This window comes from Ranitomeya imitator, chromosome 4 (genome assembly GCF_032444005.1).
Source record: "Ranitomeya imitator isolate aRanImi1 chromosome 4, aRanImi1.pri, whole genome shotgun sequence".
NCBI classification, from domain to species: domain Eukaryota; kingdom Metazoa; phylum Chordata; class Amphibia; order Anura; family Dendrobatidae; genus Ranitomeya; species Ranitomeya imitator.
In genome coordinates this window covers 287,813,202-287,827,952 of record NC_091285.1, presented here as the reverse complement: position 1 = coordinate 287,827,952, position 14,751 = coordinate 287,813,202, and the positions used below count along the sequence as shown (strand labels likewise).

The 14,751-nt window shown below is 47.2% G+C and overlaps 1 protein-coding gene across 1 annotated transcript in view; it reads right to left on the bottom strand.

The window, feature by feature from the left end:
• Nucleotides 1-14,751, bottom strand: part of TMEM117 (transmembrane protein 117) — a 629,598-nt gene that overhangs the window by 101,882 nt on the left and 512,965 nt on the right. The window contains exon 6 of the mRNA XM_069764733.1: nt 14,080-14,239. Coding sequence (XP_069620834.1) covers nt 14,080-14,239 — 160 coding nt within the window. The remainder of the gene's footprint in view (nt 1-14,079; nt 14,240-14,751) is intronic.

Sequence of the window (14,751 nt, the reverse complement as noted above, 5' to 3'; positions counted from 1 at the left end):
TCCGATACCGATACTTTCCAATATCGGAAGGTATCGCTCAACACTAATCACCGGCGCTGTGTGCTGGGAATGCCTGAATCAAACGGTCTACAAAAGTTGCTTTTTTGGTTGCTAATATTTGTTCGAGGTTCTCATGTGGCATGATATTTTGCAATTTGCCTTTATAGCGAGGATCAAGGAGGCAGGCCAGCCAGTAATAGTCATCGGTCATCATTTTAATAATGCTTGGGTCCATTTTGAGGATACGTAAGGCATAATCCGCCATGTGGGCCAAAGTTCCAGTTGTCAAATCTGCGGTTGTGCTGGGTTGAGGGGCAGTTTCAGGCAAATCTACGTCATTTGTCTCCCTCAAAAAACCTGAACCCGGCCTTGCAACGCCACCAGTTTCTTTTGGCCCCGGAGAAGCTTCCTCATTCAAAAAATACACATCCCCATCATCCTCCTCGTCCTCCTCCTCTTCGTCCGCTACCTCGTCCTGTAGACTGCCCTGACCAGACAATGGCTGACTGTCATCAAGGCTTCCCTCTTCCTCGGCTGCAGACGCCTGCTCCTTTATGTGCGTCAAACTTTGCATCAGCAGATGCATTAGGGGGATGCTCATGCTTATTATGGTGTTGTCTGCACTAACCAGCCGTGTGCATTCCTCAAAACACTGAAGGACTTGACACAGGTCTTGTACCTTTGACCACTGCACACCTGACAACTCCATGTCTGCCATCCAACTGCCTGCCCGTGTATGTGTATCCTCCAACAAATACATAACAGCATGCCTCTGTTCGCACAGTCTCTGAAGCATGTGCAGTGTGGAATTCCACCTTGTTGCAACGTCGATGATTAGGCGATGCTGGGGAAGGTTCAAAAACCGCTGATGGATCTGCATACGGCTGGAGTGTACAGGCGAACGGCGGATATGTGAGCAAAGTCTGCGCACTTTGAAGAGCAGGTCGGGTAACCCCGGATAACTTTTCAGGAAGCACTGCACCACCAGGTTTAAGGTGTGAGCCAGGCAAGGAATGTGTTTCAGTTGTGAAAGGGCTATGGCAGCCATAAAATTCCTTCTGTTATCACTCACTACCTTGCCTGCCTCAAGATGTACAGTGCCCAGCCATGACTGAGTTTCTTGCTGCAAGAACTCGGACAGAACTTCCGCGGTGTGTCTGTTATCGCCCAAACACTTAATTGCCAATACAGCCTGCTGATGCTTGCCACTAGCTGTCCCATAATGGGACACCTTGTGTGCAACAGTGGCAGCTGCGCATGGAGTGCTCGTGCGACTGCGGTCTGTGGACGAGTTCTTGCTTCTGCAGGAGGACGAGGAGGAGGGGGGGGCCAACGCCTACAGCCAACTGTTTCCTAGACCGTGGGCTAGGCAGAACTGTCCCAATATTGCTGTCCCCTGTAGACCCTGCATCCACCACATTAACCCAGTGTGCCGTGATGGACACGTAACGTCCCTGGCCATGCCTATTGGTCCATGCATCTGTTGTCAGGTGCACCTTTGTACTCACAGATTGCCTGAGTGCATGGACGATGCAGTGTTTTACATGCTGGTGGAGGGCTGGGATGGCTTTTCTCAAAAAGAAGTGTTGACTGGGTAGCTCGTAGCGTGGTACAGCATAGTCCATCAGGGCTTTGAAAGCTTCGCTTTCAACTAACCGGTAGGGCATCATCTCTAACGAGATTAGTCTAGCAATGTGGGTGTTCAAACCCTGTGTATGCGGATGCAAGGATGAGTACTTCCTTTTCCTAACGAGAGTCTCATGTAGGGTGAGCTGGACTGGAGAGCTGCAGATCGTGGAACTAGCGGGGGTGCCGGTGGACATAGCAGACAGAGAGGGTTGGAGATGGTATTCTTGCTGGTGCCCTACCTGCAGTATTTCCTACCACGAACCTTGTGATTCCCTGACTGCTTTGGCCTGGCGACGAAACCTGCACATTTACTGCAGGTGGAGCGGGAAATGGTGGGCTTACAGTGAGGGAAGGGATGTAGCGTTGCTGACTAGCTTCATTGGCCAAGGGTGCTACAACCTTAAGGGACGTTTGGTAGTTAGTCCAGGCTTGCAAATGCATGGTGGTTAAATGTCTACGCATGCAACTTGTATTTAGACTTTTCAGATTCTGACCTCTGCTTAAGTTAGTTGAACATTTTTGACAGATGACTTTGCGCTGATCATTTGGATGTTGTTTAAAAAAAATGCCAGACTGCACTCTTTCTACTATCGGACACCTTTTCAGGCATTGCAGACTGAGCTTCTTTAACCGGATGGCCACGCTGTCCTACAACTGGTTTTGGTTTTGCCATGCGTTTTTGGCCAGATACGGGCCTGGCAGATGGAACCTGTTGCGGTGTTGATGCCTGCTGCGGCTCCTCCTCCTCCGCTTCAGAGCTACTGCCGCCTGCACCCTGTTCCCCCAATGGCTGCCAATCGGGGTCAACAACTGGGTCATCTATGACCTCCTCTTCTATCTCGTGTGCAACTTCGTCTGTGTCACCGTGCAAGCCGGTGGTATAGCGTTCGTGACGGGGCTCCATAGTCTCATCAGGGTCTGATTCTGGATCAGTACACTGCGAGGGCAATGTTCTGGTCTGAGTCAAAGGAACAGCATAGTAATCTGGCTGTGGCTGTGCATCTGTGCACTCCATGTCCAATTCAACTTGTAATGGGCATGGCCTGTTAACTATTTCACTTTCTAACCCAGGAACGGTATGTGTAAAGAGCTCCATGGAGTAACCCGTTGTGTCGCCTGATGCATCCTTCTCTGTTGTTCTTGGTGAAGAAGACAAGGAAGCGTTTTGTCCCTGACCATAAACACCCACTAACGACACGCTGCTTTTACATTTAGCAGTTTCAGAAGAGGAGGCGAAAGAGCTAGAGGCTGAGTCAGCAAGGAAAGCCAAAACTTGTTCTTGCTGCTCCGGCTTTAAAAGCGGTTTTCCTACTCCCAGAAAAGGGAGCGTTTGAGGCCTTGTGTAGCCAGACGACGAACCTGGCTCAACAACTCGAGACTTAGGTGCTATATTGCTTTTCCCACGACCACCTGATGCTCCACCACCACTACCATCATTACAAGCTGGCAATGACCGCCCACGGCCACGACCTCTTCCACCAGGCTTCCTCATTGTTTGTAAAACATAACCAAACTAACGGTATTTGTTACTGTAAAACCAGTTACAAGGTGAACTCAAACTTCTGTTGGATTTATATATCCCTTTATAGGTGGGTGAGACTGCAGGGAAAATCAGGCCCAATGTATAACAGTACACAGCTTCAGTGGCAGACAGATATGCCACTAACAGGACTGACGCAGATGCAGACACTACCAATAAAAATCTCCCCCTTTTTATTTTTTCTGGGAGAATATTGAAGAAATGTGGCCCACTCTTATACAGTATATGTTCTGTGGCATAAAATGAAAGACAGATGCCACACACGACTGGCACTGAGGCAGAATTGCCAATCTTAATCTCCCACTATTTTTTTTATTTATGGGAGAATTGGCAAGAAATCAGGCCCACTGTTAGACTGTATGTTTTCTGTGGCACAAAATGAGAGACAGATGCCACACACAGGACTGGCACAGAGGCAGAAATGCCAATCTTAATCTCCCACTATTTTTTTTTTCTGGGAGAATTTTAAAAAAATCTGGCCCAGTATTACACACTAGGTTTTCTGTGGCACAAAATTAAACACAGATGCCACACACACGACTGGCACTGAGGCAGAAATGCAAATCTTAATCTCCCACTATTTTTTGTAACTTTATTGTGTGAGAATTGTCAAGAAATCAGGCCCAGTGTTACACACTAGGTTTTCTGTGGCACAAAATAAAAGACAGATGCCACACACAGGACTGGCACTGAGGCAGAAATGCCAATCTTAATCTCCCACTTTTTTTTCTGGGAGAATTGTCAAAAAATCTGGCCCAGTGTTACACACTAGGTTTAATGTGGCACAAAATTAGAGACAGATGGCACACACAAGACTGGCACTGAGGCAGAAATGCCAATCTTAATCTCCCACTATTTTTTTTTTCCAGGGAGAATTATAAAAAAAATCAGGCCCAGTATTACACACTAGGTTTTCTGTGGCACAAAATTAAAGACAGATGCCACACACACGACTGGCACTGAGGCAGAATTGCCAATCTTAATCTCCCACTATTTTTTTTTTATTTGTGGGAGAATTGGCAAGAAATCAGGCCCACTGTTAGACTGTATGTTTTCTGTGGCACAAAATGAGAGACTGATGCCACACACAGGACTGGCACTGAGGCAGAAATGCCAATCTTAATCTCCCACTTTTTTTGTAACTTTACTGTGGGAGAATTGTCAAGAAATCAGGCCCAGTGTTACACACTAGGTTTTCTGTGGCACAAAATGAGAGACAGATGCCACACACACGACTGGCACTGAGGCAGAATTGCCAATCTTAATCTCCCACTATTTTTTTTTATTTATGGGAGAATTGGCAAGAAATCAGGCCCACTGTTAGACTGTATGTTTTCTGTGCCAGAAATGAGACACAGATGCCACACACAGGACTGCCACTGATGCAGATTTGCCAATTTTAATCTGCACCCTTTTGTTTTTTTTTCTTCAGGGAGACTAGTGAATAAATCTGGGCCACTGTATTAGAGTATATTTTCTGTGGCAGAAAGTGGCTTGAAGAGATATAACGGAAAAAAAAAAAAGGGACTGTCCTACAATTACTATCTCCCTGCAGTAATCTCAGCAAAGTATGGCAGGCAGCAATAACAAGGAGTGGACTGCTGCACAAAAAAGTCAAAAGTGTGGACAAACAAACAAAATAGCTGTGCAGAAAGGAAGGAGCAACAGGATTTGTGCTTTGAAAAAAGCAGTTGGTTTGCACAGCGGCATACAAACAGCAATGCAGCTATCAGGGAGCCTTCTAGGGCAGCCCAATGAGCTACAGCGCTGAGGGAAAAAAAATGTAGCCTCCACTGTCCCTGCAAACAAAAGGTGGTGTTGGACAGTGGAAATCGCTACAGCACAAGCGGTTTGGGGGTTAATGTACCCTGCCTAACGCTATCCCTGCTTCTGACGAAGCGGCAGCAACCTCTCCCTATGCTCAGATCAGCAGCAGTAAGATGGCGGTCGGCGGGAACTCCCCTTTATAGCCCGTGCGACACCGCAGAAAGCAAGCCAATCACTGTAATGCCCTTCTCTAAGATGGTGGGGACTGAGACCTATGTCATCATGCTGCCCACACTCTGCGTCCACCTTCATTGGCTGAGAAATGGGGCTTTTCGCGTCATTGAAACGCGACTTTGGCGTGAAAGTCGCGCACCGCGTGGCCGACCCCACACAGGGATCGGGTTGGGTTTCATGAAACCCGACTTTGCCAAAAGTCGGCGACTTATGAAAATGACCGATCTGTTTCGCTCAACCCTAATCTCAAGGCTACAAGTCCATCTCCAAAGACCTGAATGTTCCTGTGTCTACCGTGCGCAGTGTCATCAAGAAGTTTAAAGCCCATGGCACTGTGGCTAACCTCCCTAGATGAGGATGGAAAAGAAAAATTGACAAGAGATTCCAACGCAAGATTGTGTGGATGTTGGATAAAGAACCTACACTAACATCCAAACAAGTTCAAGCTGCCCTGCAGTCCGAGGGTACAACAGTGTCAACCCGTACTATCCGTCGGCGTCTGAATGAAAAGGGACTGTATGGTAGGAGACCCAGGAAGACCCCACTTCTTACCCCAAGACATAAAAAAGCCAGGCTGGAGTTTGCCAAAACTTACCTGAACAGCGTAAAACGTTTTGGAAGAATGTTCTCTGGTCAGATGAGACAAAAGTAGAGCTTTTTGGGCAACGGCATCAACACAGAGTTTACAGGAGAAAAAAAGAGGCATTCAAAGAAAAGAACACGGTCCCTACAGTCAAACATGGCGGAGGTTCCCTGATATTTTGGGGTTGCTTTGCTGCCTCTGGCACTGGACTGCTTGACCATGTGCATGGCATTATGAAGTCTGAAGACTACCAACAAATTTTGCAGCATAATGTAGGGCCCAGTGTAAGAAAGCTGGGTCTCCCTCAGAAATCATGGGTCTTCCAGCAGGACAATGACCCAAAACACACTTCAAAAAGCACTAGAAAATGGTTTGAGAGAAAGCAACGGAGACTTCTAAGGTGGCCAGCAATGAGTCCAGACCTGAATCTCATAGAACACCTGTGGAGAGATCTAAAAATGGCAGTTTGGAGAAGGCACCCTTCAAATATCAGGGACCTGGAGCAGTTTGCCAAAGAAGAATGGTCTAAAATTCCAGCAGAGCATTGTAAGAAACTCATTGATGGTTACCGGAAGCGGTTGGTCGCAGTTATTTTGGCTAAAGGTTGTGCAACCAAGTATTAGGCTGAGGGTGCCAATACTTTTGTCTGGACCATTTTTGGAGTTTTGTGTGAAATGATCAATGTTTTGCTTTTTGCTTCATTCTCTTTTGTGTTTTTTCATTTAAGACAAATAAAATGAAGATAACAATACCAAAGAATTTGTGATTGCAATCATTTTCAGGAAGAAACGGAGTATTATCTGACAGAATTGCAGGGGTGTCAATACTTTTGGCCATGACTGTATATATATATATATATATATATATATATATATATAATATAACGCTGGGAGCGTCACTCTTTCTGAAGCCTTTATAGACTGCGCAAGCGCAAGTGCCGTCGCAGTCTGGGCCTCACAGAGTGACGCTCCCGGGAGATCCGGTATGCGTTAACACAGAACGCACATCGCGATCTCCAACAGAGAAGCAGGGACCGCCAGGAGGGTGAGTATCGGCTATATTCACCTGTCCTCCGTTCCATCGCTACGCGCCACCATCTTTCCGGTCCTCGGCCTGTGACCTTCAGTTCAGAGGGCGCGATGACGTGCTTAATGCACGCCGGCGCCGCCCTCTGACTGACCAGTCACAGCGCGCAGCAGTGGAACGGAGGACAGGTGAATATAGTAAGTGCTGGGGGGCCTGAGCTGGCGGCGATACCGGCACCTGACCCCCACAGCGTGCCGGTGTCCCCGCCTGCTCAGGCCCCCAGCACTCGGTGCCCAGCGACGATAGGTGAGTATGTTTGTTTTTTTTTAATATATTGCAGCAGCATACGGGGGCATATAGAATGGAGCATGTTAAGGGGGCCATCAACCATAATGGAGCAGTGTACGGGGGCATATAGAATGGAGCATGTTAAGGGGGCCATCAACCATAATGTGGCAGTGTACGGGGGTATAGAGTATGGAGCATCTTATTAGGCCATAAACCATAATGGAGCAGTGTACGGGGGCATATAGTATGGAGCATCTTATGGGGGCCATAAACCATAATTGAGCAGTGTATGGGGGCATATACAATGGAGCATCTTATGGGGCCATAAACCATAATGGAGCAGTGTACGGGGGCATATACCATGGAGCATCTTATGGGGCCATAAACCTTTATGGAACAGCGTACGGGGCATACACTATGGAGCATCTTATGGGGGCCATAAACCTTAATGGAGCAGTGTACGGGGGCATATACTATGGAGCATCTTATGGGGGCCATCAACCTTTATGGAGCAGTGTACGGGGCATATACTATGGAGCATTTTATGGGGGCCATAAACCTTTATGGAGCAGCGTATGGGGAATATGGATGGGAGCAGCAAATTAAAGAACGGTGTCGCAGGATGGGAGCAGCACATGACAGAACGGGGGCACAGGATGGGAGCAGCACATGACAGAATAGGGCAGCACATGACAGAACGGGGGTGCAGGATGGGAGCAGCACATGACAGAACGGGGGCGCAGGATGGGAGCAGCAAATGACAGAACGGGGGCGCAGGATGGGAGCAGCACATGACAGAACAGGGGCGCAGGATGGAAGCAGCACATGACAGAACGGGGGCGCAGGATGGGAGCAACACATGACAGGATGGGGGCGCAGGATGGGAGCAACAAATGACAGGATGGGGACGCAGGATGGGTGCAGCACATGACAGGATGGGGACGCAGGATGGGTGCAGCACATGACAGGATGGGGACACAGGATGGGTGCAGCACATGACAGGATGGGGACGCAGGATGGGTGCAGCACAAGACAGGATGGGGATGCAGGATGGGTGCAGCACATGACAGGATGGGGACGCAGGATGGGTGCAGCACATGACAGGATGGGGACGCAGGAAGGAGCAGCACATGACAGGATGGGGACGCAGGATGGAGCAGCACATACCAGGATGGAGACCATATACATGCTCGCCACCCAGGCGTAGAATTGGTTCAATAGCTAGTATATAAATATATGTGTATATATATATATATATATATATATATATATATATATATATATACACACATACAGTACAGACCAAAAGTTTGGACACACCTTCTCATTTAAAGATTTTTCTGCATTTTCATGACTATGAAAATTGTACATTCTCACTGAAGGCATCAAACTATGAATGAACACATGTGGAATTATATTCATAACAAAAAAGTGTGAAACAACTGAAGTTATGTTTTATAGTCTTGTTTCTTCAAAGTAGCCACCTTTTGCTTTGATGACTGCTTTGCACACTCTTGGCATTCTCTTGATGAGCTTCAAGAGGTAGTCACCGGGAATGGTCTTCCAACAATCTTGAAGGAGTTCCCAGAGATGCTTAGCACTTGTTGGCCCTTTTGCCTTCACTCTGCGGTCCAGCTCACCCCAAACCATCTCGGTTGGGTTCAGGTCTGGTGACTGTGGAGGCCAGGTCATCTGGCATAGCACCCCATCACTCTCCTTCTTGGTCAAATAGCCCTTACACAGCCTGGAGGTATATATATATACTAGCTGTTTCCAGCCAGCTAACGCTCGGCACGCTCATTGCTATCTAATTAACACTGCTGGTGATTACAGTAAAGTAAATAATGACAGCATTCAATAGCGCTTACGCAGGTTGTAAATTAACTTAAAATGAAGTTAATAACAATAGTAAAAATAAAAAATCTGAATAATACTAATAATACATTTTATTCACAGTGTAAAATCAAAAACAAACTGGATTCAGTAAGATGTGCGTTGTTTATTCATTCCAGCATCTAAACAAATTTCATAACGAAACATAAATTATGTTAAAATTTCTCTGTAAACACAATTAAATGTATAGTCATTTTCATCATTTTCAAAGATCTTTCCTTGACTTCAACCAGGCACAATTTAATGTGTGGGGATGGGATTGTGTGTGGTGATGTGGTGGGGGGCGGGATTATGTGTAGTAATGTGGTGGGGGGCGGGATTATGTGTGGTAATGTGGTGGGGAGGAGGGATTATGTGTGGTAATGTAGTAGAGGGGATTATGTGTGGTAATGTGGTGGGGGCGGGATTATGTGTGGTAATGTGGTGGGGGGCGGGATTATGTATGGTAATGTGGAGGGGGGATTATGTGTGGTAATGTGGTGGGGGGCGGGATTATGTGTGGTGATGGGGTGGGGGGCGGGATTATATGTGGTAATATGGTGGGGGGCGGGATTATGTGTAGTAATGTGGTGGGATTCGGGATTATGTGTGGTAATGTGGGGGGGGCGGGATTGTGTGGTAATGTGGTGGGGGGCGGGATTATCTGTGGTGATGTGGTAAGGGGCGGGATTATGCATGGTGATGTGGTGGGGGCGGGATTATACATGGTGATGTGGTGGGGGTGGGATTATACATGGTAATGTGGTGGGGGGCGGGATTATGTGCGGTAATGTGGTGGGGGGCGGGATTATGTGCGGTAATGTGGTGGGGGGCGGGATTATGTGTGGTAATGTAGTGGAGGGGATTATGTGTGGTAATGTGGTGGGGGCGGGATTATGTGTGGTAATGTGGTTGGGGCGGGATTATGTATGGTAATGTGGAGGGGGGATTATGTGTGGTAATGTGGTGGGGGGTGGGATTATGTGTGGTGATGTGGTGGGGGGTGGGATTATATGTGGCAATATGGTGGGGGGCGGGATTATGTGTAGTAATGTGGTGGGATTCGGGATTGTGTGTGGTAATGTGGTGGGGGGGCGGGATTGTGTGGTAATGTGGTGGGGGGCGGGATTATCTGTGGGGATGTGGTAAGGGGCGGGATTATGCATGGTGATGTGGTGGGGGCAGGATTACACATGGTGATGTGATGTGGGGGGGCGGGATTATGCATGGTGATGTGGTGGGGGGCAGGCATATGCATGGTGATGTGGTGGGGGGCTGGATTATGTGTGGTAATGTGGTGGGGGGTGGGATTATGTGTGGTGATGTGGTGGGGGCAGGATTATGTGTGGTAATGTGGTGGGGCGGGATTATGTGTGGTAATGTGGTGGGGGGCGGGATTGTGTGGTAATGTGGTGGGGGCGGGATTATGTGTGGCAATATAGTGGAGGGGATTATGTGTGGTAATGTGGTGGGGGGCGGTATTATACATGGTGATGTGTTGGGGGGCAGGATTATGTGTGGTAATGTGGTGGGGGGCGGGATTTTGTGTGTTGATGTGGTGGGGGTGGGCAGCATTATGTGTGGTAATGTGGTGGGGGGCTGGATTATGTGTGGTGATGTGGTGGGGAGCAGGATTATGTGTGGTAATGTGGTGGGGGGCGGGATTATGTGTGGTAATGTAGTGGAGGGGATTATGTGTGGTAATGTGGTGGGGAGCGGGATTATGTGTGGTAATGTCGTGGAGGGGATTATGCGTGATAATGTGGTGGGGGGTGGGATTATGCGTGGTGATGTGTTGGGGGGCAGGATTATGTGTGGTAATGTGGTGGGGGGGCGGGATTGTGTGTGGTGATGTGGTGGGGGGCAGGATTATGTGTGGTAATGTGGGGGGTGGGATTATGTGTGGTAATGCGGTGGGGGTGGGATTATGTGTGGTAATATGGTGGGGTGTGGGATTATGTATGGTAATGTGGAGGGGGGATTATGTGTGGTAATGTCGTGAGGGGTGGGATTATGTGTGGTCATGTGGTGGGGGGCGGGATTATGTGTGGTAATATGGTGGGGGGGTGGAATTATGTGTGATAATCCCGCCCCCCCACCATATTATGTGTGGTAATGTGGTGGGATTCGGGATTATGTGTGGTAATGTGGTGGGGGGCGGGATTATCTGTGTTGATGTGTTAAGGGGCGGGATTATGCATGGTGATGTGGTGGGGGCGGGATTATACATGGTGATGTGGTGGGGGGTGGGATTATACATAATGATGTGGTGACGGGCGGGATTATGCATGGTGATGTGGTGGGGGACTGGATTATGTGTGGTAATCTGGTGGGGGCGGGATTATGTGTTGTAATGTGGTGGGGGGCAGGATTATGTGTGGTAATGTAGTGGAGGGGATTATGTGTGGTAATGTGGTGGGGGCGGGATTATGTGTGGTAATGTGGTGGGGGGCGGGATTATGTGTGGTAATGTAGTGGAGGGGATTATGTGTGGTAATGTAGTGGAGGGGATTATGTGTGGTAATGAGGTGGGGGGCGGGATTATGTGTGGTAATGTGGTGGGGGGCGGGATTATGTGTGGTAATGGGGTAGGGGGCAGGATTATGTGTAGTGATGTGTTGGGGGTGGGATTATGTGTGGTGATGGGTGGGGGGGCAGGATTGTGGGTGGTGATGGGGTGGGGGGTGTTTTTGTGGGTGGTGATGGGGTGGGGGGGTGTTTGTGGGTGGTGATGGGGTGGGGGGCGGGATTGTGGGTGGTGATGGGGTGGGGGGCAGGATTGTGGGTGGTGATGGGGTGGGGGGGCGATATTGTGGGTGGTGATGGGGTGGGGGTGCAGTTTGATTTTGGGTGGTGATGGGGCGGGATTGTGGGTGGTGATGGGGTGGGGGGCAGGATTGTGTGGTGATGGGGTGGGGGCGGGATTGTGTGTTGTGATGGGGTGGGGGGCAGGATTGTGTGTGGTGATGGGGTGGGGGGGCGGGATTGTGTGTGGTGATGGGGTGGGGGGCGGGATTGTGTGTGGTGATGGGGTGGGGGGGCGGGATTGTGTGTGCTGATGGGGTGGGGGGTGGGATTGTGTGTGGTAATATGGTGGGTGGCGGGATTGTGTGTGGTAATGGGGTGGGGGAGGGATTGTGTGTGGTGATGTGGTTGGAGGCAGAGCTACTGTGCAGAGGGCGGGATTAGCGAGTAATCACGATGCCTCTTATATATATATATATATCTTTGTGTATGTGTATACATATATATATATATATATATATATAAATTACAGACCAAATGTTTGGACACACGTTTCCATTTAAAGATTTTTATGTATTTTCATGACTATGAAAATTGTACATTCAATCTGAAGACTTCTAATCTATGAATTAACACATGTGGAATTATATACTTAACAAAAAAAGTGTGAAACAACTGAAATTATGTCTTATATTCTAGGTTCTTCAAAGTAGTCACCTTTAGCTTTGATGACTGCTTTGCACACTCTTGGCATTCTCTTGATGAGCTTCAAGAGGTAGTCACCGGGAATGGTTTTCACTTCACAGGTGTGCTCTGTCAGGTTTAATAAGTGGGATTTCTTGCCTTATAAATGGGGTTGGGATCATCAGTTGTGTTGTGCAGAAGTCTGGTGGATACACAGCTGATAGTCCTACTGTATAGACTGTTGGAATTTGTATTATGGCAAGAAAAAAGCAGCTAAGTAAAGGAAAACGAGTGGCCATCATTACTTTCAGAAATGAATGTCAGTCAGTCTGAAAAATTGGGAAAACTTGTGTCCCCAAGTGCAGTGGCAAAAACCATCAAGCGCTACAAAGAAACTGGCTCACATGAGGACCGCCCCAGGAAAGGAAGACCAAGAGTCACCTCTGCTTCTGAGGATAAATTTATCCGAGTCACCAGCCTCAGAAATCGCAGGTTAGCAGCAGCTCAGATTAGAGACCAGGTCAATGCCACACAGAGTTCTAGCAGCAGACACATCTCTACAACAACTGTTAAGAGGAGACTTTGTGCAGCAGGCCTTCATGGTAAAATACCTGCTAGGAAACCACTGCTAAGGACAGGCAACAAGCAGAAGAGACTTGTTTGGGCTAAAGAACACAAGGAATGGACATTCGACAAGTGGAAATCTGTGCTTTGGTCTGATGAGTCCAAATTTGAGATCTTTGGTTCCAACCACCGTGTCTTTGTGCGACGCAGAAAAGGTGAACCGATGGACTCTACATGCCTGGTTCCCACCGTGAAGCATGGAGGAGGAGGTGTGATGGTTTGGAGTTGCTTTGCTGGTGACACTGTTGGGGATTTATTCAAAATAAAAGGCATACTGAACCAGCATTGCTACCACAGCATCTTGCAGCGGCATGCTATTCCATCCGGTTTGCGTTTAGTTGGACCATCATTTATTTTTCAACAGGACAACGACCCCAAAACACACCTCCAGGCTGTATAAGGGCTATTTGACCAAGAGGGAGAGTGATGGGGTGCTACGCCAGATGACCTGGCCTCCACAGTCACCAGTTGTGAACCCAATCGAGATGGTTTGGGGTGAGCTGGACCGCAGAGTGAAGGCAAAAGGGCCAACAAGTGCTAAGCATCTCTGGGAACTCCTTCAAGATGGTTGGAAGACTATTCCAGGTAACTACCTCTTGAAGCTCATCAAGAGAATGCCAAGAGTGTGCAAAGCAGTCATCAAAGCAAAAGGTGGCTACTTTGAAGAACCTAGAATATAAGACATAATTTCAGTTGTTTCACACTTTTTTGTTAAGTATATAATTCCACATGTGTTAATTCATAGTTTTGATGCCTTCAGTGTGAATGTGCAATATTCATAGTCATGAAAATACAGAAAAAATCTTTAAATGAGAAAGGTGTGTCCAAACTTTTGGTCTGTACTGTATATATATATATAGTGGTGACCTTTAAGAAACAAACTACTTTTCCATTTTTCTCTAAAAAAACCCTGCAATTGAATGTATACAGACTTTCCCCTAGAGGTACAGTACATGTATAGTTCCTTATTAAGGGTTACATTTCAAAGAATGCCTTAATATTATCTGCTGAATATTATTATATGTATCGCTGGTAAATACAGTCACAAGCTATGGTTCTATCATAAAACCATAAAAAAGAAACATACCTGCATAACAATAAGAAGGTCAAACACCAAGATAAATGAAGCCAAAAAAGCTCTTGAGACCTCATCACTGGGCAAAAATCCCCGATTCAGCTTGTCCCAGCTTATCCAGTCAGTGGTAATGACAAGAACAACCACAGAGGTCAGGCTGAACAAAACAGTCCTAGAAGAAGAAAAAATAATTATTTTAAAGGGGGTATACCTTAGTAGAGTCAGCCAGCAAATATACACTAATCATAAATCTCTGCCAGGGATAAAAACAAAAGCGTACGAATAATCATTTGTTATTTCGTTCTGACATTATCTAAAGATTAATTTATGGTATACACTGTCTGATTACGGTAAATCATATAGCTGTCCATTTCTGATCATATCGCTCCTCCTATTGCCTCCTCTTTTTCAATGATTTACTCTCTTTTAATCATCATCGGACAGAGCTATTTAATGAAAAAGCATTTACTATATGAGTGCCCTATCGGGGGATGGTGCTTCATTGTATTATCCTATTACAGAATGATTGGTGACTAGAACTGCAGTCTGTAGCTTTAAATATTTCATTCAGACGTCAGTGATTTTTCCCATACACAAAAAGATGGTCCAATTTTCACCAGTGTTTTTAATCAAGTTTCCATCAGTATTTGGTCAGAGTTTTCCATTTATAGCATCAGTACTGTG